The 25,256-nt window shown below is 42.3% G+C and overlaps 2 protein-coding genes across 14 annotated transcripts in view; both read right to left on the bottom strand.

Moving 5' to 3' along the window:
- The window catches only part of tmod1 (tropomodulin 1), a 45,126-nt gene extending 41,871 nt beyond the window's left edge, over positions 1-3,255 (bottom strand). For 2 of the 6 annotated variants that reach the window (XM_061769363.1, XM_061769362.1), the window contains exon 1: positions 2,929-3,255. In XM_061769363.1, coding sequence (XP_061625347.1) covers positions 2,929-3,208 — 280 coding nt within the window. In that variant the 5' untranslated portion in view covers positions 3,209-3,255. The remainder of the gene's footprint in view (positions 1-2,928) is intronic. The other 4 variants (XM_061769368.1, XM_061769367.1, XM_061769366.1 and 1 more) reach the window with 3 other exon arrangements.
- Positions 3,256-7,833: 4,578 nt separating this feature from the next.
- tdrd7a (tudor domain containing 7 a) overlaps positions 7,834-25,256 on the bottom strand; it is a 29,712-nt gene continuing 12,289 nt past the window's right edge. For 5 of the 8 annotated variants that reach the window (XM_061769353.1, XM_061769352.1, XM_061769355.1 and 2 more), the window contains 12 exons: positions 24,314-24,503; positions 24,043-24,154; positions 23,242-23,453; positions 21,371-21,505; positions 21,124-21,207; positions 15,130-15,264; positions 14,733-14,843; positions 11,489-11,648; positions 11,244-11,365; positions 10,141-10,331; positions 9,879-10,039; positions 7,834-8,183 (listed from right to left, as the gene is read on the bottom strand). In XM_061769353.1, the coding sequence (XP_061625337.1) occupies positions 7,951-8,183; positions 9,879-10,039; positions 10,141-10,331; positions 11,244-11,365; positions 11,489-11,648; positions 14,733-14,843; positions 15,130-15,264; positions 21,124-21,207; positions 21,371-21,505; positions 23,242-23,453; positions 24,043-24,154; positions 24,314-24,503 (1,846 nt within the window). In that variant the 3' untranslated portion in view covers positions 7,834-7,950. The other 3 variants (XM_061769354.1, XR_009787992.1, XM_061769359.1) reach the window with 3 other exon arrangements.

Raw genomic sequence — 25,256 nt, 5'->3', positions numbered from 1 at the left:
TAAGAGTTGCCAAAAAAGTCTTTGCAGCTAATAAATCAATGAATAAAAACAGAGCGGACAGCAAGACTTGTTGTTAAACTGTTCAGCAGACTAATCCTGCTCAGTGTTCTCAGACAGTCACAGCACATGATGTCAGTGTCATTAAACATATCAGCCTCAGATACAAGTTACTTTACATGTGAGCAGATGGGGAACATTTTATTTCTCCGTGTCTCTGAAGTTGATGTTGGAGTTTTGTGCATTTCATTGCTACAATCAAACATTTCTTAAGGTGCACATTCTCTCTCTAATATTAAAGAACAAATAAGGTATATGGTAAGTAATTGGCACATCACACTTTAAAACACCTTTCTTAGTCATACAAACCCAATATTTGAACGATCAAATATCAGTTAGGAAATGTATCATATTTGTAGCGGTAAAGTATCAAATACTGATACTGTTTCATTTTGATGTAACCCGTAGGACTGATTGTATCGTATAGGTTTTGCTCTACCAGCATCAAATCAGAAATAAATAAATAAATATCAAAATTCTGCTGTAATCACAAGAGCAGAGATATGAAATTCCTGGTCAAAATATTTCAATACTACAGCATTTGATGGTTGGTGACACAAATAAATTGTGCTTTACACAATTTTATATATATATGTTCCGTCGCCACTTCGCACTTCACGTTTTGCGGCTTCAGTGCTTCGCGGGTTTTTCCCATAAAAAAATAAAAAATACAGCCATATCGGCAGCCATAGTGCGGAAAGACACGTTGTTTCATGTTGATTCGCGCGAGAGAAGGTTTCCCTGCATGCCAAACAAAGAGATGAGTTGACTCAGAGGCTTTGTACATGCCTGTACTGTACGGGCACTCATACAAGGCGCATGATTGGTTCCCCGCGCGACATCGACCAATGAGAGCATGAGTGGATTTATCCCGTGATCTGATTGGCTGCGCATCATCGCAACCTCACCCAGCATCTTCCCTTGTTGTGTCTCGCCAGTCTCGTCCACGCTGTTGTGTTCGCAATAACTTTTTTTGTTAAAGTGATAATTTTTTTGATTAGCTAAGCAAGCCCTTACAATGGCGCCGAAGCGCTGTGCCCCTACGAAAGCTCTTGGGCACCCCGGAGGGTGCCCAAGAGGAAGAAGAAGATGATGACCATCAGCGAAAAAGTAACACTTTTAGATTTGATCAAAGAGGGCAGAAGTTATGCATCTGTGGCATGCCATTATGGCGTAAATTAATCTACAGTGCGGGACATCAAGAAAGAGGAAGCAAACATCCGCAAAACTGCTTCAATAAGGAAGCGAAACGTGTGGTAACTCCGCGTAATAAGAGACGGGGTTATGTCCTTGTCCAGGGGAATTTTGAAGCAAAAGAAAAAACAAAGACAACAACTACCCATCACCATGTTTTTCTCCAAGGTAAAACCCCAGCTACACCATCAGCGCCTCCAGCAAAAGTCTCCGAGTGACCCTAAACCCTCTACGAGTCAAGTGAGAGCCTCTCCTCCGCCACCAACACAAGCCTCTTCACCTCTCTCAGAAGGCAATGTTGATGAATGTTAATTACTCTATAAGATTTTATAAATAAAGATTTAATTAAATATGTGTACTGTTGTAATCTTTGTCTCAAATATGTAAAGTATAAATACTGTTTACATATTTTAAACATTCTGGTACCCACATACACATCCACAAAAATTCCAAGGGGGGGCGGGGGGGCAAATCCTAATTTGCGGTTTTTCACCTTTCGTGGTATATATATATATATATATATATATATATATATATATATATATATATATATATGCCCAAACCAAACGAGGCACATGCGGACCGGACTGAAACAGTCAAACCAAACCGTTTCGATGGTTTTCAAAAAACACTCCATCCCTAATATCTATCTGATCTATCTATCGAGCTAGATCTAGATCGATATATACGGCATATGCCTAAAAAATGTCTCAAAAGTCAAGCAAAACTTTTGAACAATTATCGTGTGTGGTCACGCAAGACATTAGCAAATCCCATGAGAATATCAGAATATCACACTGAACATTATTCTAAAGGATTATCTCCAGTGGTGTGTTTTGCTTTTTGGTGTTTTAGAACTGGAAGTTTTAAGTTACTGCGACATCAAAAAGTGTCTTGACTGCTCAGCCCGATATAAGCAATACAATTAACGTAAGTGAACAGTATGAGCAGTTTTACTTCATTCTAGCTTCATTCTACAGCAGTTAACTTGTGACACTTGCATGAAAAGATTGTTTAAAAAAAGTACTTTAACAGTTAGTAAAGGCTTTATAATAGTGAGCGATGATCTTATTTCCAATTGCAAATTGGTAATAAGTTTCTCAAACTATAATAATGCATTTACATATCCACAGATAAATCAAAGGTGAGCAGAAAAGTGTGACCTTGACCTCGGTCATACATCTTCAGTATGTTGTGCAGACAAACAAAATGTAGGTCACACGAGAACTGATGGCCAACATGCCATCAGACAACTGTTGCATTTCACAGCACTTGTTGGCTGATCCTAATGATGCAAGGCGTTTGTACTGGTCTATTTTTTTTTTTATATATGTAAGTTCTACATAGTATTGACACACTTAAGTCAGAACTCTAGTATGTGTTTCTGTATGTGCATTGATTTGGTAGGATGCAGTGAGACACAATGAGGATTGCTGCAGTCTGCCAATCTAATTCAAGATTAACAATCAAAACTAAAAATATGGGGTGGCGGGGGGGGTCCTAACTTTAAGAGGGGACCCAAAACGCATGACAATCTCAATGGAAGGAAACCCTCATCCTTTCAATACAAAACCACAGACTACAATGACCAAATTTTGTAATATATTGTACAGTTAGTCACATTAGTACTTTACTCATGTTAGGTCTTCAACTATTCTTTTGCATGTATTTACGTACCTCCACCAGCGCTATTTATAGCCGGACGGTCCGGCTGGGTGACAGCAGCACCGAATACTTTGACCAGATATGGTTCCCTCAGAGCGGCGTGGACAGGCGTCGCAGGCTGCCGCTCGGCTTTTACACGAAGCGGGGATCGAACACAAGCCCCCTCGACACGACAGCGTCCATGCCCCGCGACGCAACAACGCTGGGAATTGGTGCACAATGCAGCGAACTCACAAAGTTGCCTCCCCCGACACCAGGTTTCTTTCGGCGGTTTGAGGAGGCTCAAAGTCATCTCCCGCAAAGGGCAAAGCGGAGAGGACCTCCTCCCACTATAAGCCACCCCCACTCAATAGTATCGGATTGGGGATACTATTGGAACAGACCCCCCCCCCCCCCCCCCCCCCCCCCCCCACACACACAGACACACTGAGCCCACGCAGGCTCCACTGTCACTCTCCCTCGCACACAATTAGCAGAGTGAATAATCAGGCCTCATGGACCTCGCTTCACGACGGAGTTACGTTCCTACGCAGTAGAAGAGTCACAATGATTGCAAAGGTAGAGAGTTCTAATTAGTGACGTTGGACTTCAAGTCATGATAGACCCTGAATAGGAGAATGGATGGATGGACAAGTGAGGTCACACTTTGTATAGGAAATACTGTATACACATTTAAAAAAAAAAAAATGGCCGCCAACAATATTGAGACCTGTCCTTCTGTTACAGCTATAATGACCAATTTGGTGTCTTTGTGTACATTATTTAGGCCAAGGAATCAAATAAAATAGGTTTCAAGTTTAAAAAAACAACAACAGTATTCCCCTCACCATGACAATTGAAGGTGAAATATGTCACTGTTTGTTTGAAAAAAAAATGAATGCATTCCCTCACTTCCTTTTTGTTGCTCACTACGCCACAGAAGAGACAGTTACCTGAATGGTTCATGTGATGGTGTTGAGAGTGCGAGTGGGTAAAGCCAATATGGTGCACCGCGCCTTTACTCAACTTTATTTTCTCTAGCGCTTTCACAACAGCTACAAGGAAGCGCTGTACACAAAACAATAATACAATCACAAATAACCAAACAAAAGCGTAACACTCCAATCAAAATACACCATATCTCCCTTCACATCGGCACGTCACATACAGATGGTGCAGTTTTGTTTGACTGTTATGTTGAAAGAGGGACAAAGATTGAAGTCTCTGTTACCAGTAGGAAGGTGCTGCATGGGATCATAGATGTCGCAATCACAGCGTGCATGACGTCGCTCACGTTGCGACAACAGAACTTTGTTCATTTCTGCCTGATGAACGTTATTGAGAATGAGCTCCTTCTGGCATCTGTGAACGGTTTTGGAACGTCAGTTCATTTTCATTCAAGAGTGCCAGGTTCAGGACAAACCTCGGCCGAACCCAATATACGAGCCTTCATATGTCAGGGGATACACGCTGTATTTGGCAACCGATTCAGTCGGCTATGGCCACCATTCATGTTGACTTGGAAAATGTTTGTTTCATATATATACCAAATATTACTTTGATTAGTTTATACAACCTTCAAATGCTTTCTTGTTCCATGTTGTGAGTACTAGCTGTTTTCCGGCCATGCTGTGCGTCCTAGTTGTTCCCAGTCATGTACTAGCTGTTTTTCGATAAAGATACTAAGTTGAGTGCAGCTGGACAAAGATAATTGTTTTGCTTTCCTTCTCTGTCTCTCTCACTTCAATATAACAAAGGTGTTTTTTGTCTGGGCTTCAGTAAGGGGTGACAACTTGTAAGACTTGTACCTTTTCCTCTCTTTGCAAAGACTTTTCTTTTTTTTCCTCGTAATAAAAACCCACAAAGACAAGATTGCTTCCTTACTTATTCTGTCAGAAAAAGATTTGCCAAAACAATGTTTACATCACGACTGCACGAGTCCACAAGGTGCACTCAGGGCCACTGCGTAAATTGGAGTGAATGTGTCGATGTGCCGGCTCAGCAACTCCGTACACCAGCTGACTAACATGTGATACGGTGTTCATTCACTAATACATTCGATAGACACTTTAATGACTTGTGGTGGAATAACCAACAACAACACAGGTTATACTAACATACAAACTCACAGGTTCTTAAAAACGAATCCCACCGCACCACTCATCAATTGCACTGCCTTGCTCATTTTCCCACATCCTGCCCTGCCCTTTTCTCTCCTATCTTGTTCTTGTCCCACACACACACACAATCTACAAATGACTGTTGTAATGTTACTTGTGTCAAAAATATCTTATATCTGGCTTTTTAGATAAATTCTCAGAATCTATTGCTGACCTGGTGACTCTCGCAGACAATTTATTAATCATGGGTGAATTTAATATTCATATGAATTCCCCGTCGGAACCTCTTCGTACAGTGTTTCAGACAATAATTGATACTTTTGGTTTTGTGCTATTAATACATGAACCGACCCATACTAACGCTAATACTTTAGATTTTGATTTTTTTAACCCAGGGCATAGATACTTCCCTATCACTACTATGTCCGACCATTACTTCATAGAATTTTAAATCTTGGCCCATTTTCATCGTTCTGACCACAACCAAAGCTATAGCATCTGTAATATTAGTTCTTCAACTACTATTGCACTCGCTATTACCCTCATCAGTTGCCTCATTTGCTTATGTGGGTCCTATTGATAATCTCACAAATGATTTTAATGTGGCTCTATGTAACGCTCTTGACACCGCAGTGCCATTAAGACCTAAAACGTAACCTAAAAAATTTATTCCTTGGTTCACAGATGAAACCAGAGAACTAAAACAACCATGTCGGAAGCTTGAGCGCAATTGCCGTGCGACTAAAGTTTACCGGGAAAAAAAAAGCTCTCGTTTCAGCTAAAACTAATTATTTTTACAAATTAATTTGTCCTAACAAAAATAACCCTAGGTATTTGATACATTCCCAATGCTAACCCAAAAGCTAACTTCCAACAGCTCCTTCTTTTCAGCTGATGATTTCATGGAATTTTTTACTAAAAATAATTCTCAATAGGAATGAGATTAAGGACACCGTGCCTCAAGCCCGGTTGAATTCTTCGATCACAGAGACTAATATGAGCACCATTGCGGATACCCGTCTGACTATCCTGTCTCATTTTGAGGAAGTGTCCTTTGACAGACTCACAAAACTCGTTAGACAGACAACATGCTTGCTCTACCCTTCCTGGGAAAATCGTTAAAGAGCTGTTCTTAATCTTAGGACCTACAATCTTAAATATAAATTTATCACTCTCCTCCGGTGCTGTACCTGGAGCAGCTTTCAAGAGAGCCGTTATTCAACCCTTACTCAAAAGACCCAACCTTGAGCCTGACAGTCTTTGCAATTATAGGCTGGTGTCAAATCTCCCGTTGATTTAAAAAAAAAAAATACTTGAAAATAATTGTAGTACAACAGCTTTAATGATCACATGATATATTTTAACCTCTTCAGTCCGGATTCAGGGCTGACCTCGCTACTAAAACGCCCTTGCAAAAGTGACGTGTGATCTTTTACTAGCTATGGATTGCGACACCACATCAATACTATTATTACTCGACCCCAGCACTCCCTTTGATACCGTTGGACACAATATACAGTACGACAAGATCGCCTCGAAACGCCTATCGGTATTACAGGCCCAGCACTTTCTTGGTTTAGATTTTATCTCTCAATTCACGGTAATGTGACCTCTGAGTATTATAAAGTAACTTATGGAGTCCCGCAGGGATCGATCCTCAGCTCTTTTTTGTTCAGTATTTATATGCTGCCGCTTGGCGATATCATAGACAAATATAAGATTAGCTTTCACCGTCATGCCACTGATACTCAGCTATACATGTCATTAAAACTAACGAGCCCTCACGATTGGTCTAATCTGGAGTCGTGACTCGGTGTGATTAAACACTGTAACCTTTTGTTATTTAACTGTTATTTATGGATTTTTAAGCCACAAATATTGTGGTCCGGCCCGCTTGAGATCGAATTGGGGTAAATTTGGCCCGCAAACTTAAATTAGTTTGACACCCCTGCTCTATCTGCAGATATTAAGAGCTGCTACCTCAGTGGAAATGTTTAAATCCTGACTTAAGATGTAATTCTACTCTTTGGCATTCAGTTAAAGTACATGTAAGGCCTGTTTCAGTGCCTTTTGTCTTATTTCCTCTCCCCTCATCTCCTGCTTGGAGAGAGGGCTAGGTGACATTGACAGAATCTGAGGCTGCTGCTGTTTAGGTTCTACACTGACCAACTGGGACAAGGTCTGAAGTGGACCATTTCCCCCAGAGTCATTGCCATGGAGGATTCTGCTCTGACCAACCAGGTCCTGAGGGAGAACCACCGAAGTCATCAACCATGCGGCGTCTTTTCGCTTTAAATGGACCCTTATGCCATCTTAATGAACATTGTACAGTACCAGACTATGTGATAAATGTTGCCCACTCGACATCAATTGCAGACTGGTCAAACTGGCCGGGGGACCCCCTCATCTGCGGTCCCTTCTCAAGGTCCCCCGCCCCTCATGCAAATGGGGTCTTTAGTTTTTCCTTGCCCGATTTGGGGGGGTGTTAGATTAGGGTTTGTCGTAAATCATTGCCAACTGTGGGCATGTGAAGCCATTTGACACTCTCGTGATTAACGGCTATACAAATAAACGACTTGGATCCTCAGTGCCTTGCCATGTTTCAATACTGTTAGTCAATAGATGCTGTGTCTGTGTGTTTGGGTATGTCTGTTCATATAGGTGTGTCTGCATTTATTTTGGAGGATGGGAGGGGTGTGTTTTTGTATTCATCCTGCTATTTTGTGTTTTATCTCTGTGAAGCACTTTTGGTGGAATTTCTTATGTATGAAAAGTGCTATACAAACAAAATTAGATTTGATAATGAAGTCATCCAAAATTAACTTTTATTTTTTTTTAATATTTTCAAGTTTAAACAAGGAAAAAAAAATTAACAAATCAAAACATGCATTAAGCACAGCAAAACAAAAAATAACGAACGAACATTTCTGATTCTCTAAGCAGGGGAAGATGGCTGACTCCAAATGTCTGCCATGAAGCTGTGGATCCAAAGATCCTTGTCTTCCACTTTGGTGTCCACTAAATACACAGTTATTTTCTGCTCCCACAGTTCTCCCTTGACCTCTGACTCGTCTTGTACACTTTCAATCTGGGCCACAAGTGCTTGCTTCTCCACGTGGTTCCTGAAGACCATGGAGGCCTCCTCTGACCACTGGCACTTTGGTACACCTGCAGGACAGAAGGTACAAGTTGCTTGATAGATGGTAGAACCTGGCATATAGTGTTGTTGCACATGTTAAAAAGCCTCAACACAAGCGATGTGTTAGTGTGTTAGGACACGCTCTACTGTATCGAGCAGAGGTGGGACCAAGTCATTGTTTTGCAAGTCAGAGGTAAGTCTCAAGTCTTTACTCTTTAATTCTGAGTCAAGTCCCAACTCGAGACAGGCAAGTCCCGATTCAAGTCCCAAATCGAGACAGGCAGGGCCCAAGTCAAGTCGCAAGTCCTACACTTTGACTTTCAAGTCCTTCAGAGTCATTTCGACAACAAATAATAGATCGTAATATATATATTTATATAGCAGTACGGTGAGCGACTGAGGTCCCAGGTTTAAATTCGGCCTCTCTTTGTAGAGTTTGCATGTGTGGGTTTTCTCCGGTTTCCTCCCACATTCCAAAAACATGCATGGTAGGTTAATTGAATACTCTAAATTGTCATTAGGTGTTAATGTTAGGGACAAATGGTTGTTTGTTTATACTGTATGTGCCCTGAGATTGGCTTGTTGCCAGTTCAAGAGAAATTGATAATAATATTGTACAAACAGTATAAAAGAGAACAACAATTGCAATAAAAATCTGCACTACCACAGGAACACAAAGTAAGAACCGTGACATAGTGGAGGATTATTGAATCTGTATTCCATGATGATAAATTGCAGGAAGTCATTGTTCTAGGGCTGGGACTAATTGTTTCCACGACATGTACATCCCGGGACACAGATTGTCTCAATTGTAAAATTATGCATCCGACCGTATCAGTTTTTTTTTTTTTTAAATAACTGGCCTTTATCTTGTCAAATCAAACACTGTCAGGGAGTCAGAACCAGAACAGCAACAGGACCGGATACACCCATTACCATGGCAACACCATCACCAATGAATCGCACCAATGTATTGTGTGGGAGGAAAGAAAAGAACCGAAAAAGAAACACATGCGGTGGTCGTCACCGGTGCTCGGGAGGACGTTCATTCAAGGATTGCTTGAGGTATGTTCACGTATTTGAAATACAATACAGCTCATAAGCAGGCAACAAAACGTTATGTAGCCTAGTAAGCTAGTGTTAGCACTAACATTTGTAAGTAAACACGTTCTGCTGAATCATGCTCTAAAGCTTCAGTAAACATTGGTTTGTTCGTGCGAATAAATGTTGACAAGTGAGGCGATAAGCCGGTCACAAAATGCAATTCTATTGGTCGACGTCAAGGGGTGCTGTCAGAGAGTTGTCGTTGATATGTCAGACTACACGGAGGACATAGAAAAAAAATACAAGAATTTTAAATAAATGAATAAATAAATAAAATCAAACATGCCAAGACTTTTCATTTTGGCGTCATAAGGCTTTTCGTAGGGCCAAATCGTTGGTCGTGGATTATGTCACACTACAAGAAGTTCTGTCGTTCCCGACAAAATATGTCGGGCCCCATCTGAGGAATCACCCGTGATAGCTAATCGGGCCAATGTTGAGGCTAAAATCCTGTATTCTGATCCAGGCATAAGATGTACTCAAGACCAAGTATGACAAATGAGGACATCTGTGCAAAAAAAAAAAAGTTTGTTTGTTTTTTTAAATAAAACAATTAAAACACTACCAGATGAGTAAATATAATGCAAATGTGAATTTCACGAGCACAGTGTACAACTCACCTGCCAGCTGTGCAGTGATGGCCTGAAAAGGCAGCTGTCGAAATTCCTCAATCAAAGGTTGGAGGAAAGCGCTGCGGAGAAGCTCGTGTTTGCCGTGGTCCAACTCATAAATGGAAATCAAGCCGTTGGACAGAACACCCTTCACCACTGCACGGTACCAACTAGATGGCGGGAGTCACAGATGACGTACCAGTGGTAGAAAATATTCCCTTAAGTGATTGCCATTTCATCTACATGGTTGTGCATCAACTCAATCACATACTTTTTGTCTATTTTGGCTGCATAGATGTCTCCTTTCTTGATTTCCATAACTGTGGTGGTAACAGTCTGATTGTAATAGAGCATCATCTCTCCCATCAACACTACCAATTTATGCAGATCCTGCCATGGCTGCAGCACAAAGTAAGCAGGGTGGCAAGCTGATTGTATATGGACATCCATGTTCTGACCAGGCTGAAAAATCCAACACAGTAGAAACGTAATGATTAATAGATCCAGAGGGAGTGGTTGACTATACTAATTGATGATGCTGTCCTATTATGCTATGGTCAGACACATTTGTGTTGTCTCCAAAGACTGTGGCCCAGTGTTTCTCAACCTTCATTGCACCAATCCTCATATTTTGAATCAGGAAAACCTTACAGCATACCACCAAATGGCGCGACCGACTGGTTAGCATATCTGCCTCACAGTTCTGAGGACCCGGGTTCAAATCCGGCCTCGCCTGTGTGGAGTTTGCATGTTCTCCCCGTGCCTGCGTGGGGTTTCTCCGGGTACTCCGGTTTCCTCCCAAATCCCAAAAACATGCATGGCAGGTTAATTGAAGACTCTAAATTGCCCGTAGTTGTGAATGTGAGTGCGAATGGTTGTTTGTTTATATGTGCCCTGCGTTTGGCTGGCGACCAGTTCAAGGTGTACTCCGCCTCTTGCCCGAAGATAGCATGCCCGCGACCCTAGTGAGGATAAGATGGAAGATGGATGGATGGATGGATGGATACCACCAAACAAAAATATCTCACAAACTCTATATACTGAAATAATGATGACTTTGTTGTGATTTATTGACAAATTGAATTACTCTGTGTGGGCCTGTTTAGTTGAACACAAAGCTTACATATTCACAGGACTTAAAGACACACACACACAGAGATCTTAAATAATTTTCGAACCAATTTAGTAAAATCGGATAATTTTCCGCTGCACACACACAATTTCTCAGTGGTGTAGAATCACTGCTAGTCTACTCTTTGTAAAATCTTCTTAAGCTCCAATACGACTACATTCATTTCATTATTGACTGGATGTCATGATTTCGACATGATTCCTTTGGGTGAACACTGTAAACAAACTCTTCCTCATACACACCAGGGGGAGTTCCAGTGGTGGGGGCATCCTGGCGGTTGTATCTGTCGAAGATGATTCACATAGTCGTGGATGAAGATGAGTTGGGCTGTTTAAAGCCAGTCTCTTTACTGAAGCACTGCAATCTAGAGTTTGCAGAGAAACAACACGTGCAAATAAATTGTTCAAATTGGCTGGAACAAAAAAGTTAATCGATTTGTACATTTTGAAGGTTGTTGGTATTCATGTGAGCATTTCAGTGTCCTTACTATCAGTGGCCATGCAGCTTTTTTTGCTGTTGAGTGTCTGCCATGCGTCTGGGTTGCTCAACTGATGGTTGATGCTCTGGTGCATGTCTTCACAGTCAGCATCAACATATAGGTATATGTGCACCAGTCTCCCCCCTTTGTCCTCCTCTAACTTCAAAATCTAAAACAAGTAAAAAGAAGTCATGTTTATGGAGATGTGGGCTCACACTAGTACTACTACTACTGGTGTAGCACAAAGTTAAAAAGAAAAAAAAATACATTTTAGTCCAGTTTACTTGGCATTCACATTGGCAAGGCTGCACAATAAAAAGAAAAAAAGCTATGCATGAAGTCACACTGTGATTGGACCACATGTTTTTCCCAAACAAAAATGTCATTTTATTCTTTGCTATTTTTACCAGTTGAAATGTTTTGATTTTACAAAAGTGGCACAAATGCACACAATCGTCACCACCCACCCACACACACACACACACACAAACAAGTGACAGAGTACTATTATAATTTTATTTATGTTACCCACTGCTCTTGCTTTCTCAATATATTGTGTTCAAATGTGTTTGTATTTTTTTAAGCGTGTTTAAAGGCCTTTCAAAAAATTTAAGTATCGTGATTGCAATAAACAAAAACATGCATAGGATATTTCTATTTCACAGATTTCACTTACGGTGGAGGTGGACTGGATTGTAAACCCGTGATGGAGGGGGAATTACTACATACAGAGAATGAGTTTATGAGTGGATAAATTTATTATCATATAAATAACTACTTTATGAACAGATAAAACGCTACTGAAAACAATTACCTGGTTGTTTATACTTTATAAAAAATGACTAAGGTCATTTTTGAGCTCAGGAAATAGGAGAGGTTTCTCAAATTCACTTTTTAGTTGATAATGAACATTAATATTGAACATTTTGGAGGATAAATATTTACTAGAAAGGCGGAGAATATAAATTCAGTTATGTACAGTAACTTAAGCTGTCAGATAATTGTAACATTTAAATAGCAGGAAAATATTGGCCTAAATGACATACAGAAATCACCCTTTGTCAAAACTGAACTCAAGTATAATACTTGAGTTCACGTGGATGTGAAAGGCTCGGTTCGACTGGGTTTGCCTTGGACCACGCCTTCGTGCTTAGCAAGTGGGCGGCCAGCCCACATAGCTAAACTGTGACAGCATGGTAGATCACTTGCTTGTGCTTTGATTAAGAAGGTAGCCAGCCAGCTAGCTAGCCTGCTAGCCGTAGGATGATTTTGGCACTGCAAACTAGCACCGAGCGGCGATATGGCTGGCCACTTTGGGCTGCCCAGGCATAGACAGACTCCCCCACCCTGCAGGCTTCTCTTTACCGATCGATTGTGAGGCTTGTGGTAGCTCGGCTCCCAGCATTTAAAAGCCGGTGAGCCTGTCCACCGAGCCCGTAGTGAGCGGCGCTGCCCGCCTCCCTCGGATGAAAAATTCAAGTGTACGACACCTCAGTAACAGCGAGAGGGAACGATAACTACAAACCGTATGGTAGGTGTTTTTACAGTGCACATACACCTCCATCTGCCGCGCTCGCTCGCATGTCATGTGACATACATAGGGCGAGTCTTATCATAAAAATTCATACGCCGGATTTCCGGCACTTTGCCAGAGTACTTTAAGCCATGGTTTTGTTGCCTGCTTACGAACCGTATCATATTAAAAGTATGTGAACATGGATAGCCCAAAACGTCACTTCCCGAGGGCCCAGTGACATTGCACATTAAGTGGTCTTTGCCACCAAACAAGGTTGAAACACACTGCATATGTTAACCATGACGTGTGCAACAATGCAAAAGCTGATAATTAATTTCCTTATTTCAGATACATTGGATGTAGCCCACAGATAAATTTAGGGTGAAATTCAATATCAGAGGTGTGGTCTATTCTCCCGTGCTGGTCTCCCTCCAAGTACAAAAGACCGAGTTCTGGTCTCTCGTCTTCCTGCTCCGCCTGAAACTTGACTTCCAGCCCTTAGCCTCCTCTCCGTGCATGAGGGTGGGCGAGCCACATGTGCTCAGCCTGGCAAAACCCTTCCCAGCCACCCCAACACTCGTAGGCTACAGAGACGCTCTGCCCAACTCCTCCACTACGCTTTTGCGTAAGAGTTGAGTCTCCCGCAATCTTAACCAGGCAGGACGAATTTGCGCGCTTGATTTCTCTCTGAGCACGTGGCCAACAAGTTGCTTGTGCACTTTGGTCCCCTTTTTCCTATTTTTCCTTTTTGTCTTTTTCTTCAACTCAACCTGTCGCCATCCTGTCGAGTCACCGGCAGATCAGACCCGCCTGCCTCACGTGATCTTCGTTGCATGAGTACTTGCTGATTACCAAGTACAAATTAGTGCATAATAATTTGAGATTAGACAAATGATCACATAGATTCCCAGCTTTAACATCGCTAACCGCACATCCACTTATTTCACGCGCACATTACGAGTTCAGTCATTCACCCTATATCTTGTTCTTTACGTACGTTTGCCTGTAATTTTTGTAGTGAAGTCCCTATCCATCGTTTTCCTGAATTCCCCTGTAGTTTAATTACATTTTCTCTAAAATTCTACTTCCTTTGTGTACTGTGTGTGTTTGAGTTCAGTTGACTGCTGAAATCGAGAACTATTATTTCTATTAATGTAGCAAGGCTTCTAGATGACAGAGATTGAGAGAGGGTTTTTGTCACTTTTTCTAAACTTTACAAATATAAGAAGAGACGCTGTTCCCTACACGAGACAAATATAGTTTCATTTTAACCTTCCAAAGTTACAAACCAATATACGCTACAGGTGGTATCGGAATACATGTTGCGTAGTGCTGCCACTGTCTGACCTTGATACGGCAAGATTGTGGCAGTAGTCTGACAAAGAGCAATCATGAAAGACCAACTTTCTCTTGTAGTCTGATCCAAGCATAAACCGTACCAGAGTTCATTTGCAAGGACCAAGACAACCTCCTCAAGCGATCTCGAGCCGCTTGTTTGATAAACACCAGGATCTAAATGATAGCGTTTATACTTGACCAAACGAAACACACTAACAAAGCAATCGCACAAAAAGTTGGTTTCAACCGAACAAAACCTAACAAGCGTGAACACAGCCTTATTGGACACCCAACACCCAGGATAATGGGCAGTCCCATTACAATAACTGGCACTACATAAATAACACCCCATATAACACCTGTATGCTTAATACCAGCCAACAGGTGCCAGTAAGTTACCTTCATTTTACAATCTTCAACCCCCAGGACAGCATCCTTTATACATGAAACAACATCTGGGCTCCAGTCTCCCTCTGGAACAGTCACATCAGCCAGACGGCATCTGATGGCCTAAGCAAAGCGCACAAGAGCATCATACATGTTCACTACATAGAAAATACTGTATTTTTACAACAGATCATTACTCTTAAGATAGAATCACATCTTTGTGAAGCATTTTGTTTCTCAGTCTGTCAGAGATGAACACTTCACATTTACAATATATAGTGTTACACTCTCTGAAAGGTACTATTATTCTAAATTGTATATTAACAATTGTTGAGCATTTAACTTCTGTAGATAGAAGCTTTGACTTAAATGTCATTGACGAGAAAGTTACTTCACCAAAGAGACAAACCTGTGGCGGGATGAGGGTGAAGGCTCCGATAAAAATAGTGGGTATCTCTCGAAGTTCAGTCACCTCTACAGTTGCTGGTACACCCAAATCAATTAAGACAACCTCAATGACCCTATTGCCATGAAGGTTGGTTATCTGAAAACAAGAGCCATGAGAAAATGTTCCCTCAAAATTCATTCAACAAATGTTTTTTTTTTTTAATTCCAAATACCAAAAAATGCATTCAAATCAAAAGTGATTATCAACTAATGATAAACCTTGATCTAATTTATGGCAATGTGGCTGTGAAATAAAATCTTTTAAATTTCTGATTTTTATCATTTCCCCCCCCCCCCCCCCCCCCTTTTGCTTATCCATGACAATGACATTGTACAAAACAAATTTTGTTCATTTTTTTTTTCTACTACTGGGATTTGCTTTATTTCTCTTGATACCAAATGGGTTTCAACTTTTACAGAAATAATAGAAATATTTTTTCCTGTGCAGATGTTAAAGTAAGCTTTTTCTCTTGGAAAAAAAAATTATTTTATCCCCTTTGTCATGCATTTAACCACTAACCTTAATTAATTAACATTTTAAATCTTAAACAATTGAATATAAAATCAGCCGTCAAACTCCATGGCTCAGCTGGTCTGTATGTCTTGTGGAAGTAACACTGCAACCCCTCCAGCTCTCTCACACTATTTTCTCATGTAGAGTTGTACAGGTAATGCGAGGAAATGAGAACTTGGCAAAATACTTGCGGCTTGGAACCACACACTTTGAGTCAGTTTTCAACGTGTCAATAAACCACTGCTTTTAAAGAACGTATAAATAGACAACATGTCTTCAGCAAATAAAATAAAAAAACTCAAATTAATTAGTGATGCACCAACATTTCAGCCAGCACAATGTTTTGGCCGAAAAGAGCATTTTATGTTTCAGACCAAAAGACTTTTGCCACCGAAATAAACCGGACGAAACTGTTTTATGAGGCTTGTTTTACTTTAGAGTGGCAAGGTAGATGGGTGTGCTCCTGTTAGAGAACACAGACTCGTGTTCTGATTGATTGGTGTGTTTATTGCGGTCCTTTGGCATTTACACACCACAAAAATCACGAGGGAATACAAGTAATTTGTAATTGTAGCGTTTGCTAAACGAACAGTTGATGGCTGCGTCGGGAGAAGTAAAGGGAAAAAGACGAGGTGCGTTCAAAGACTACTCACACAATAAGACATTTGATACTCTTAGAGAAAAAGATCAATCAACTGAACGTTACTAGGTACAAGTATTTAAATAATGTGTGCTTTCTATCCAGCATTTAACCTAGAGTAACCAACTTTGAAGAGCAAAATAGCAGGCAAATTAAAGTGTCTAGAGAGGCAAAACAAATCAGACATGTCAAAAAGAACAGACTTTCTACAACAACAGTTAAGATACACTAACTTTGAGTCTAATAATAAATTAGGCAAATTTCTCACAAACCAACTCGCCCTCCTTTCCACCAAACAGGGGACAGTGTCGAGTGTTAGGGTTGGGAGGGGGCTGGCTACATTGTGGGTCTAGCGGTTGGTGGGGGGCATTTTTCGGGGCGCTCTCGGGTGGACTCCTGGGCCCGACCCCGCCTCTTGATTGGGTGGGGTACGGTTCTCAGCCCCCGCAGTGCAGGCACAGCAATTACAGGACAGTCCTGAAGGTTATTATGCATGCGAAACTGTGTCAATTCACTTGCATGAGTCTGCAGAAACACAACCCTAGGACTTATTCGCTTGTAACTATGCAAATTTCTTGGGTATCCCCTCACTTACATGCTGGTCCTACAGATGTTTATAATTTACATAACTCCACCCACCACACCAGCTGGGTCCACGACCCCTGTCCAGTACGCAGGACCTCCTGTCCATGTCCAGTCCTATATTGTCCTGTCCTTACCTCACAGGCTGTAGCACAACTGAGCCATACAACACTCAAATTCAATGTGCCATTGTACTAATTATATAATGCTTTACTTTCCTCAGCTAGTGCTTTGTCTTTTGTTGTCTTTTTTTATATTATTTAGTTACCTTTTCGCTCTCTCCTTTGTTTTTTCTGTCACTCCGCTTTAAAAACTTTGTTCTGTTCGACTAAATGATTGTAGTTCTCAATAAATATTCATCAGAATACAAAGAAACCTTTATTATTCCCACAATAGGGAATTCGCATCATTTCAGCAGCAATCGTGAATACAAGAAATACAAAAATAGCATGCAACAGAAGACATTTGGCTGCAAATGTGTCCGCCATTACAAAGTTGCAGCAGTAAATACATTAAAATAAATATTGACGCCATAAGTTATTAACGATTATGATAATAGAGTAATGATTATGTTGTGCAATTGAATAGTATGCAGAATTATTTTTTTTACATTAGTGTTCCCTCGTTTTTCGCGGTTAATGGAGACAAGAACCCCCGCGAAAGGTACAAATCCAAAGTTGGATTTGCCCACCCCCCGAGGAATTTTCTTGGATGTGTATGTGGGTACCATAATGTTGAAAATATGTAAACAGTATTTATACTTTACATATTTGAGACAAAGATGACAACAGTACACATATTTACTTAAATCTTTAATTATAAAACGTTATACAGTTATTCATTACTCACTGTCTTTTCCCTGCAATCAGCAATGCAGCTTCCATTTTCACAATTTTCTTATTACGCGGAGTTACCACATTTCGCTTCCTCACTGAAGGTTATTGAAGCAGTTTTGCGGATCGTTTGCTTCCTCTTTCTTTATGTACCGCCCTGTAGATTCATTCACGCCATAATGGCGTGCCACAGATGCATAACTTTTGCCCTCTTTGATCAAATCTAAAAGTTTAACTTTTTCGCTGATGGTCATCATCTTCTTATTCCAATTGGGCGCCCCGGAGGAAGCTTTCACAGGGGCACAGCGCTTTGGCGGCATTGTAAGGGCTTGCTTAACTAATCAAAAAAATTATTGCTTAAACAAAAAAAGTTTTTGCGAACACAACAGCGTTGACGAGACACAACAGGGGAAGATGCTGGGTGAGGCTGCGATGATGCGCAGCCAATCAGCTCACGGGACAAATCCACTCGTGCTCTCATTGGTCGATGTCGCGCCGGGAACCAATCACGCGCCTTGTATGAGTGCCCGTACAGTACAGGCATGTACAAAGCCTCTGAGTCAACTCATCTCTTTGTTTGGCATGCAGGGAAACATTCTCTCGCGCGCATCAACATGAAACAACGCGTCTTTCCGCAATATGGCTGCCGATACGGCTGTATTTTTTATTTTTTTTTTTAATGAATATTTAGGAAAAACCCGCGAAGCACTGAAGCCGCAAAACATGAAGCGCGAAGTGGCGAGGGAACACTGTATATCCATCCATCCATCCATTGTCTTCCGCTTATCAGAGGTCGGGTCGCGGGGGCAGTAGCTTCAGCAGGGAAGCCCAGACTTCCCTCTCCACAGCCCCTTCCTCCAGCTCTTCCGAGGGGATCCCGAGGCATTCCCAGGCAAGCTGAGAGACGTAGTCTCTCCAGCGTATCCTGGATCGTCCCACGGAGGGACGTGCCCGGAACACCTCACCAGGGGGGCGTCCGAGAGGCATCCTAAACAGATGGCCGAGCCACCTCATCTGGCTCCTCTCAATGCGGAGGAGCAGCGGCTCTACTCTGAGCCCCTCTCAGATGACCGAGCTTCTCACCCTCTCTCCAAGAGAGAGCCCGGACACCCTGCGGAGGAAACTCATTTCGGTCGCTTGTATCCGGGATCTTGTTCTTTCGGTCACGACCCACAGCTCATGACCATAGGTGAGGGTAGGAACGTAGATCGACCGGTAAATAGAGAGCTTCGCCTTTCGGCTTAGGTCTTTCTTCACCACAACGGACCGATACAAAGTCTGCATCACTGCATACGCTGCACCGATCCGCCTGTCGATCTCGCGTTCCATTCTTCCCTCACTCATGAACAAGACCCCAAGATATTTGAACTCCTCCGTTGGGGAAGGATCTCATCCCCGACCTGGAGAGAGCACTCCACCCTTTTCCGACTGGACCATGGTCTCAGATTTAGAGGTGCCGATTCTCATCCCAGCTGCTTCACAATCGGCTGCGAACCGCTCCTGGGAGAGATGGGGATCACGGCCTGATGAAGCCAACAGAACCACATCTGCAAAAAGCAAAGATGCAATACTGAGGCCACCAAACTGGACACCCTCTACGCCTCGGCTGCGCCTAGAAATTCTGTCCATAAAAATTATGAACAGAATCGGTGATAAAGGGCAGCCTTAGCGTAGTCCAACACTCACTGGAAACGAGTCCAACTTATTGCCGGCAATGCATACCAAACTCTGACGCCGGTCGTACAGGTACCGAACAGCCCATATCAGGGGGTTCGGAACCCCATACTCCCGAAGCACCCCCCCCCCCACAGGACTCCACGAGGGACATGGTCGAACGCCTTCTCCAAGTCCACAAAACACATGTAGACTGGTTGGGCGAACTCCCATGTACCCTCAAGGACCCTGCCGAGGGTGAAGAGCTGCTCCACTGTTCCACGGCCAGGACGAAAACCACACTGCTCCTCCTGAATCTGAGATTTGACTTCCCGACGGACCCTCCTCTCCAGCACCACTGAACAGACCTTACCAGGGAGGCTGAGGAGTGTAATCCCCCTGTAGTTGGAACACAACCTCCGCTCCCCCTTCTTAAAAAGGGGGACCACCACCCCAGTCTGCCAATCCAGAGGCACTGTCCCCGATGTCCACGTGATGTTGCAGAGGCGTGTCAACCAGGACAGCCCAACATCAGCAGCAGAATCTTCCCTCCCAATCACACCCTTCCAGGTCTCACTGTCATTGCCCACGTGAGCATTGAAGTCCCCCAGCAGAACGATGGAGTCCCGAGCGGGAGCGCCCTCTACGACCCTCTCTAAGGACTCCAAAAAGGGTTGGTACTCTGAACTGCTGTTTGGTGCAAAGGCACAAATAACAGTCAGGACCCGTCTCCCCACCCGAAGGCGGAGGGAGGCTACCCTCTCGTCTACCGGGGTGAACCCCAATGTACAGGTGCCGAGCCGGGGGGGCAATAAGTATACCCACACCTGCTCGGTGGAAAAGAGTAGAAAAGAGTCCAACCCCTCTCAAGAGTACTGGTACCAGAGCCCAAGCCGTGTGTGGAGGCGAGCCCGACTATATCTAGTCTGAACTTCTCAACCTCACACACTAGCTTGGGCTCCTTCTCTGCCAGAGAGACGACATTCCACGTCCCTAGAGCCAGTTTCTGTAGCTGGGGATCGGATTGCCAAGGTCCCCGCCTTCGGCCACCGCCCAGCTCACACTGCACCCGACCCCTATGGCCCCTCCCACAGGTGGTGAGCTCACGGGAAGGGGGACCCACGTTACCCTTTCGGGCTGCGCCCGGCCAGGCCCCATAGGTGCAGGTCTGGACACCAGGTGCTCGCCTTCGAGCCACACCTGCAGGCCTTGCTCCAGATGGGGGCCCCGGTGACCCGCGTCCGGACGCCCGGGCAAGGGAAACCAAGATTCATTTAATGTATTCTTAGGGATTTTGGTAACCGTGCTTTTTCTGGTCCCTCACCTAGGATCTGTTTGCCATGGGTGACCCTACCAGGGGTGTGAACCCCCAGACAACTTAGCTTCTAGGATCATTGGGACACACAAACCCCTCCACCATGATAAGGTGACGGCTCAATTATATAATATACAGCAATAACTGTCCCGTGGTAATGTTCTTGACAATGCTTAACATATGGAAAGTCAGACAAATTGTTCTGATAGTGTATAGTCTATCGGTCTGCAGTCAGAGCCATGAATGCAATTTTATTAATAATTGGCATAGTAATATCTTTCGGTGTTTCGTCTCTCTGTTTTCTGACTTGGTTCCTCATTTTAGGTTTTGGTCAATTTTCATTTATGTGAATCAGTAGAATTAATCGATCAATCACCAAGCCCTAACTAGAAAAACAATGACAATAAAACGAAGCATACCTCTGCTCTGGACCATTTATCTTTGTAGCATGTCAGACACATCTTACCATGGAAGGGTTTAGAAACCAAGTATTCAGAAGTCATCTGATGAGAACAGATATAAATTTTTAAAAGCACATACAGTACTGCAGATAATTTCAATAATAACGTGACCCATAGTGTCTGAGAGCAGGTATTACTTTTAAAACCACATTGTTCACTACTGTCCATAAGTACAATATGGGTTCTTTGGTGGAGGCTGACCTACCTGGGATATAAAAAATGCTTTTGTTTTTTCCAACAACTTGTTGAGTCTCGCGGTTCCTCTGGAGGGCAGCTGGCAGAAGACAATGCCATCTGCACACACATTTGTGACACATACACCCTGATAGGTAGAATACACCTAAAGGCAAGAGATGAATGACAATCACACAACACAGTACGAATTGACCAAGAGGAGACCTTGGAGTCCAAAAGAAAGTTGACCAATTACAGGCGTCAAAACCTATTTCACATTCTTCATGCTATTGATGGAGATGATACATTAATAGACACTATAACAGCACACACTGCTGGTTTAGGCCGGTTTGTGGACATACTGCCTAAGTAGGCCTGTCACGATAATTACTATCGACTTATCGTTCGATTAATAAAATGGACACAATAGTTTTTCCGGACTCGATAAATGGTCATTGTTGTGGTGAGCCGACAGAGTTGGACGGCTGTGTCATTAGCCGCTCGTGGGCTCAAGGAACGTTGGTGGACCGGTACACTCTTGCCGGTGTTGGCTCCGTCCAATACTCCACAGCCTTGCTCCATGTGGAGCACGTAGATTCACACAACAGAAACACTTAAGGGAAAATTGTTTGTTGTGCTCTAGCTAGCCCGGGCGCGAGGTAACGAGCTTGCTTGCGATCTAACGAACAAGCCTGCGAGCTCAGGAGCTAAACAGCTCGCTACACTGCGGCAAAGTCATTTAAAACATCAGCGCTTCGCTCAGAGTTGTTGTGTGTGTTAGTCTCAACAAACTTGGGAACGTTAACTGTTCATTAAGCATAACCTCAGTGGCACACATTCAGCTAGTAGTTGACTACAGGGAACATCAACATATACAGTATTTGATTGGCAGGTGAAGGACTCGTATTCAGTGGACCAACCACACAGTAGCCGGGTTTACATGGAGACTTTTTTGTCATTCGAATCGAAATCATTTCGATTGAAGATCAAATGCCATGTCAAATGTTTACGTGATGTGATCTTTTCCAATTAGGTGTACATGTGCACTACATTTAATCGGAACAGCCGTGTGATATGCGCACTTCATTGTGAACGTCACGTCATTTATCAAGATGGCTGTCCGTCATCTACACAATAGTTGGGATTGTTTTTATGCATTTAAAAAAGAAAAACGTTTGATAAAAACAAATTAGAAGTAGTTAAAAATAAGATCTCCATCGCATAAGAGCTCCACAGGTAGCAGTCATATATATGCCGTGTGTGAACATCACCGTGCATTTACATCGAGACGAAGCATGCGCAGACAGAGCTTTTCCCAGCTCTTTTGAATGACTGTATACATGGCAAATACTTCTGACTGGTTTGGCAAAAGGAATATTCCACCCCTGTGAAACCGAATGAAATTCCATTCGGATTCGGCCCGTTTATTCTGATTGAGGTGATTATACAAGACATTTTCATCCGGTATGGGCTTCTAAATCAATTATGATCGGAATAGAAGGCTCGGTATAAACTAGGCTAGTCTTGCAGCGCTTTAGTCTTTATTTCAGACCCAAGAGGATCAATCTCACAAAGTAAAGAAAATCTATTTAATAGAGAAAGGAAATATAACAATAATAACAACAATACTGATTTAAAAGAAAATGTTAAAAAATAAAAATAAAGGCGGGCCTTATTTTTCATGATTTCAGAGGCATTACAAAAACAATATCCTTTATCGTGATAGTATTAAGGAAATTATATCGTCTTAAAAAACATTTATCGTGACAGGCCTATGCATGAGTCTTTCAAATCTGTCAACAAATGTAAAACCCATAAGGATTGTATTGTATACTCCAACAAAAGATTGGAGTTGTATTTATACATGCTTACACAGGTGCAGTATAATGCCATCACACTTACAGTTAAGGGGTTATTCATGGTTTTGTCCAGCAGTTCCTTTAAGCAGACAGAGTTTATGTTGATTTCTTCATCTTGTGAGGTGTCATAGAGCAATGCCTCAGGCAAGTCATTGTGGTGAATAGAACCCAACATCTCCATCAGTAGAATCTTTCCGACCGCAAACCTCTCCAAAGTGGACAACACAGAGGGATGGGAACTGAATGCCTCTAAACCTGAGGAAAGAACGATAAAGAAGGGCAGTAAAGTGTCTTTTGGGCAAGCAAAGCAGTTGTATAAATACACTGACCAGCCAGAACATGACCACTTGCAGAATTTCATATGCAACACAAGAGCTGCAACAAATATTCTGTCTTTACAAATTTAATGTTCTGTTTTGATTGACACCGTCAGAGAGGTATTCATTTAACATTTTTGTAGTTTGCAGTTTAGCACTGTGCAGCATCATACTGAGAGCTCTTTCTAATATTTTCAACTCCTTCAAGTATTGAAATGAGGTAACCAACAAAGTTGTAAGACATAAATATTATTATGACGCAGAACAGTTCAATGACAATTAACATATATTGTTACTCACTCTGACAGCGTCAATCAAAATGTATCATTATCTGTAGAGGCAGGATATGTGCACAGGCAGGATACAGCTCTCGTATTAGATATAGTCATACTGTTAGTGGTTCTGGCTGGTTGATTTATATCAACAAAAACTCCATTTGTGGAGGCATCATCGCCCTGCCCTGACATCAGATATACCGTAGGATGTAAAATCTCAAAAACTCTCTGAATGTCATTTTGTGCGTGTACCTGCCAGCCTAACATTGGTGGCTTGGAAGGGCAGTGAAAGGAAGTCATGGTGCAAATCCAGGACACTTGCTCTATGAGTCTCCACAGTAAAGCCGTGGTCCACATAGTAAACCTGACGGGAAGAAAAAAAAAAAAAGTGCTTCTTCTTTGCAATGGCTTTATAATTACTCAACTGATTTGTTTCCAGATGAAGACAATATACTATTTAAAGAGACCACTTGAGGTGACTAAAATATTGATCAGTAATCAAAAGGTCAACCAAACAGGTTACCGTGATGTTATTCTTGGTCACCTCAGTGACCTGAGCTCTAGTCAGTTCATTGCCATTCTCCCCTTTGACTGCTACCACCTGACCCACAGCAAGCTTAGAGAGAGGCTGGAGGGTGGAGTTTTGTTTATAGAAGGAAAGCATAGCATCCTCCATTGCCTCCTGGGCTTCGGAATAGTCCTTGCCAACATACCTGCACAGGGGGAAAACATTGTTTTGAGATAAAAAGCAGAACTATGCAATGCACGGGTAGAAAATCGTGTTGTTTCGTAATAGTTTACCTCCTTCTCCACAAACCAGAAAGTAGCATACTTTTAGTTCAGATTTGTTTGGTTAAATTTTGCCTTTTTGCCATTTGAGTTACAATTTACACCCGTTTTCCATTTCACCATATGTTAATGGACTAACAGATCTGTCTGTGTGTGGCTTAACAATAGAGCTTGGCATTGTTAAGAACCTCACGATTCGATTTTGATTCTTTAGGTTGACATTCCAGTCGATATTGATTTAAATGCTCCAGTATCGATGCTGTAAAAAGTATAAGTAGAAATGCACAACTGTAAATGACAATTTTGAAAGATTTTTGATGCCATGTAAAAATATGTCATATGTCACGTCACATTTTTTAATTAAACATCTGAAAATACAAATTTGCAAACCGCAGTCATTCATTTATTTATTGCCCGTCAACAAGTTTGCTACATTGCTCCCTGTGTGTCTTCCCAGGACGGCAATCGTCAGCAGAACATTTGACACTCTTCATTCCCTCTCGTGAGAAATTAAATGAAAAGTGATTAGGGTTGGGCATCGAGAATCGGAAACCGATTGGAACCAGGGCTAACGTTGCGGTTCTCCCGGAATAGTTCAAATTTAAAAATTTCGGTTCCCAGTTTCGATGCCTACAAGACTGGCGAAAACCAACGAACCGGTGAAAACCAACAAAGAA

The sequence above is a fragment of the Phyllopteryx taeniolatus genome, chromosome 4 (genome assembly GCF_024500385.1).
Source record: "Phyllopteryx taeniolatus isolate TA_2022b chromosome 4, UOR_Ptae_1.2, whole genome shotgun sequence".
In the NCBI taxonomy this organism is placed as follows: Eukaryota; Metazoa; Chordata; class Actinopteri; order Syngnathiformes; family Syngnathidae; genus Phyllopteryx; species Phyllopteryx taeniolatus.
Note: the sequence above shows the minus strand (reverse complement) of the source record. Positions and strands in the feature narration are given on the sequence as shown.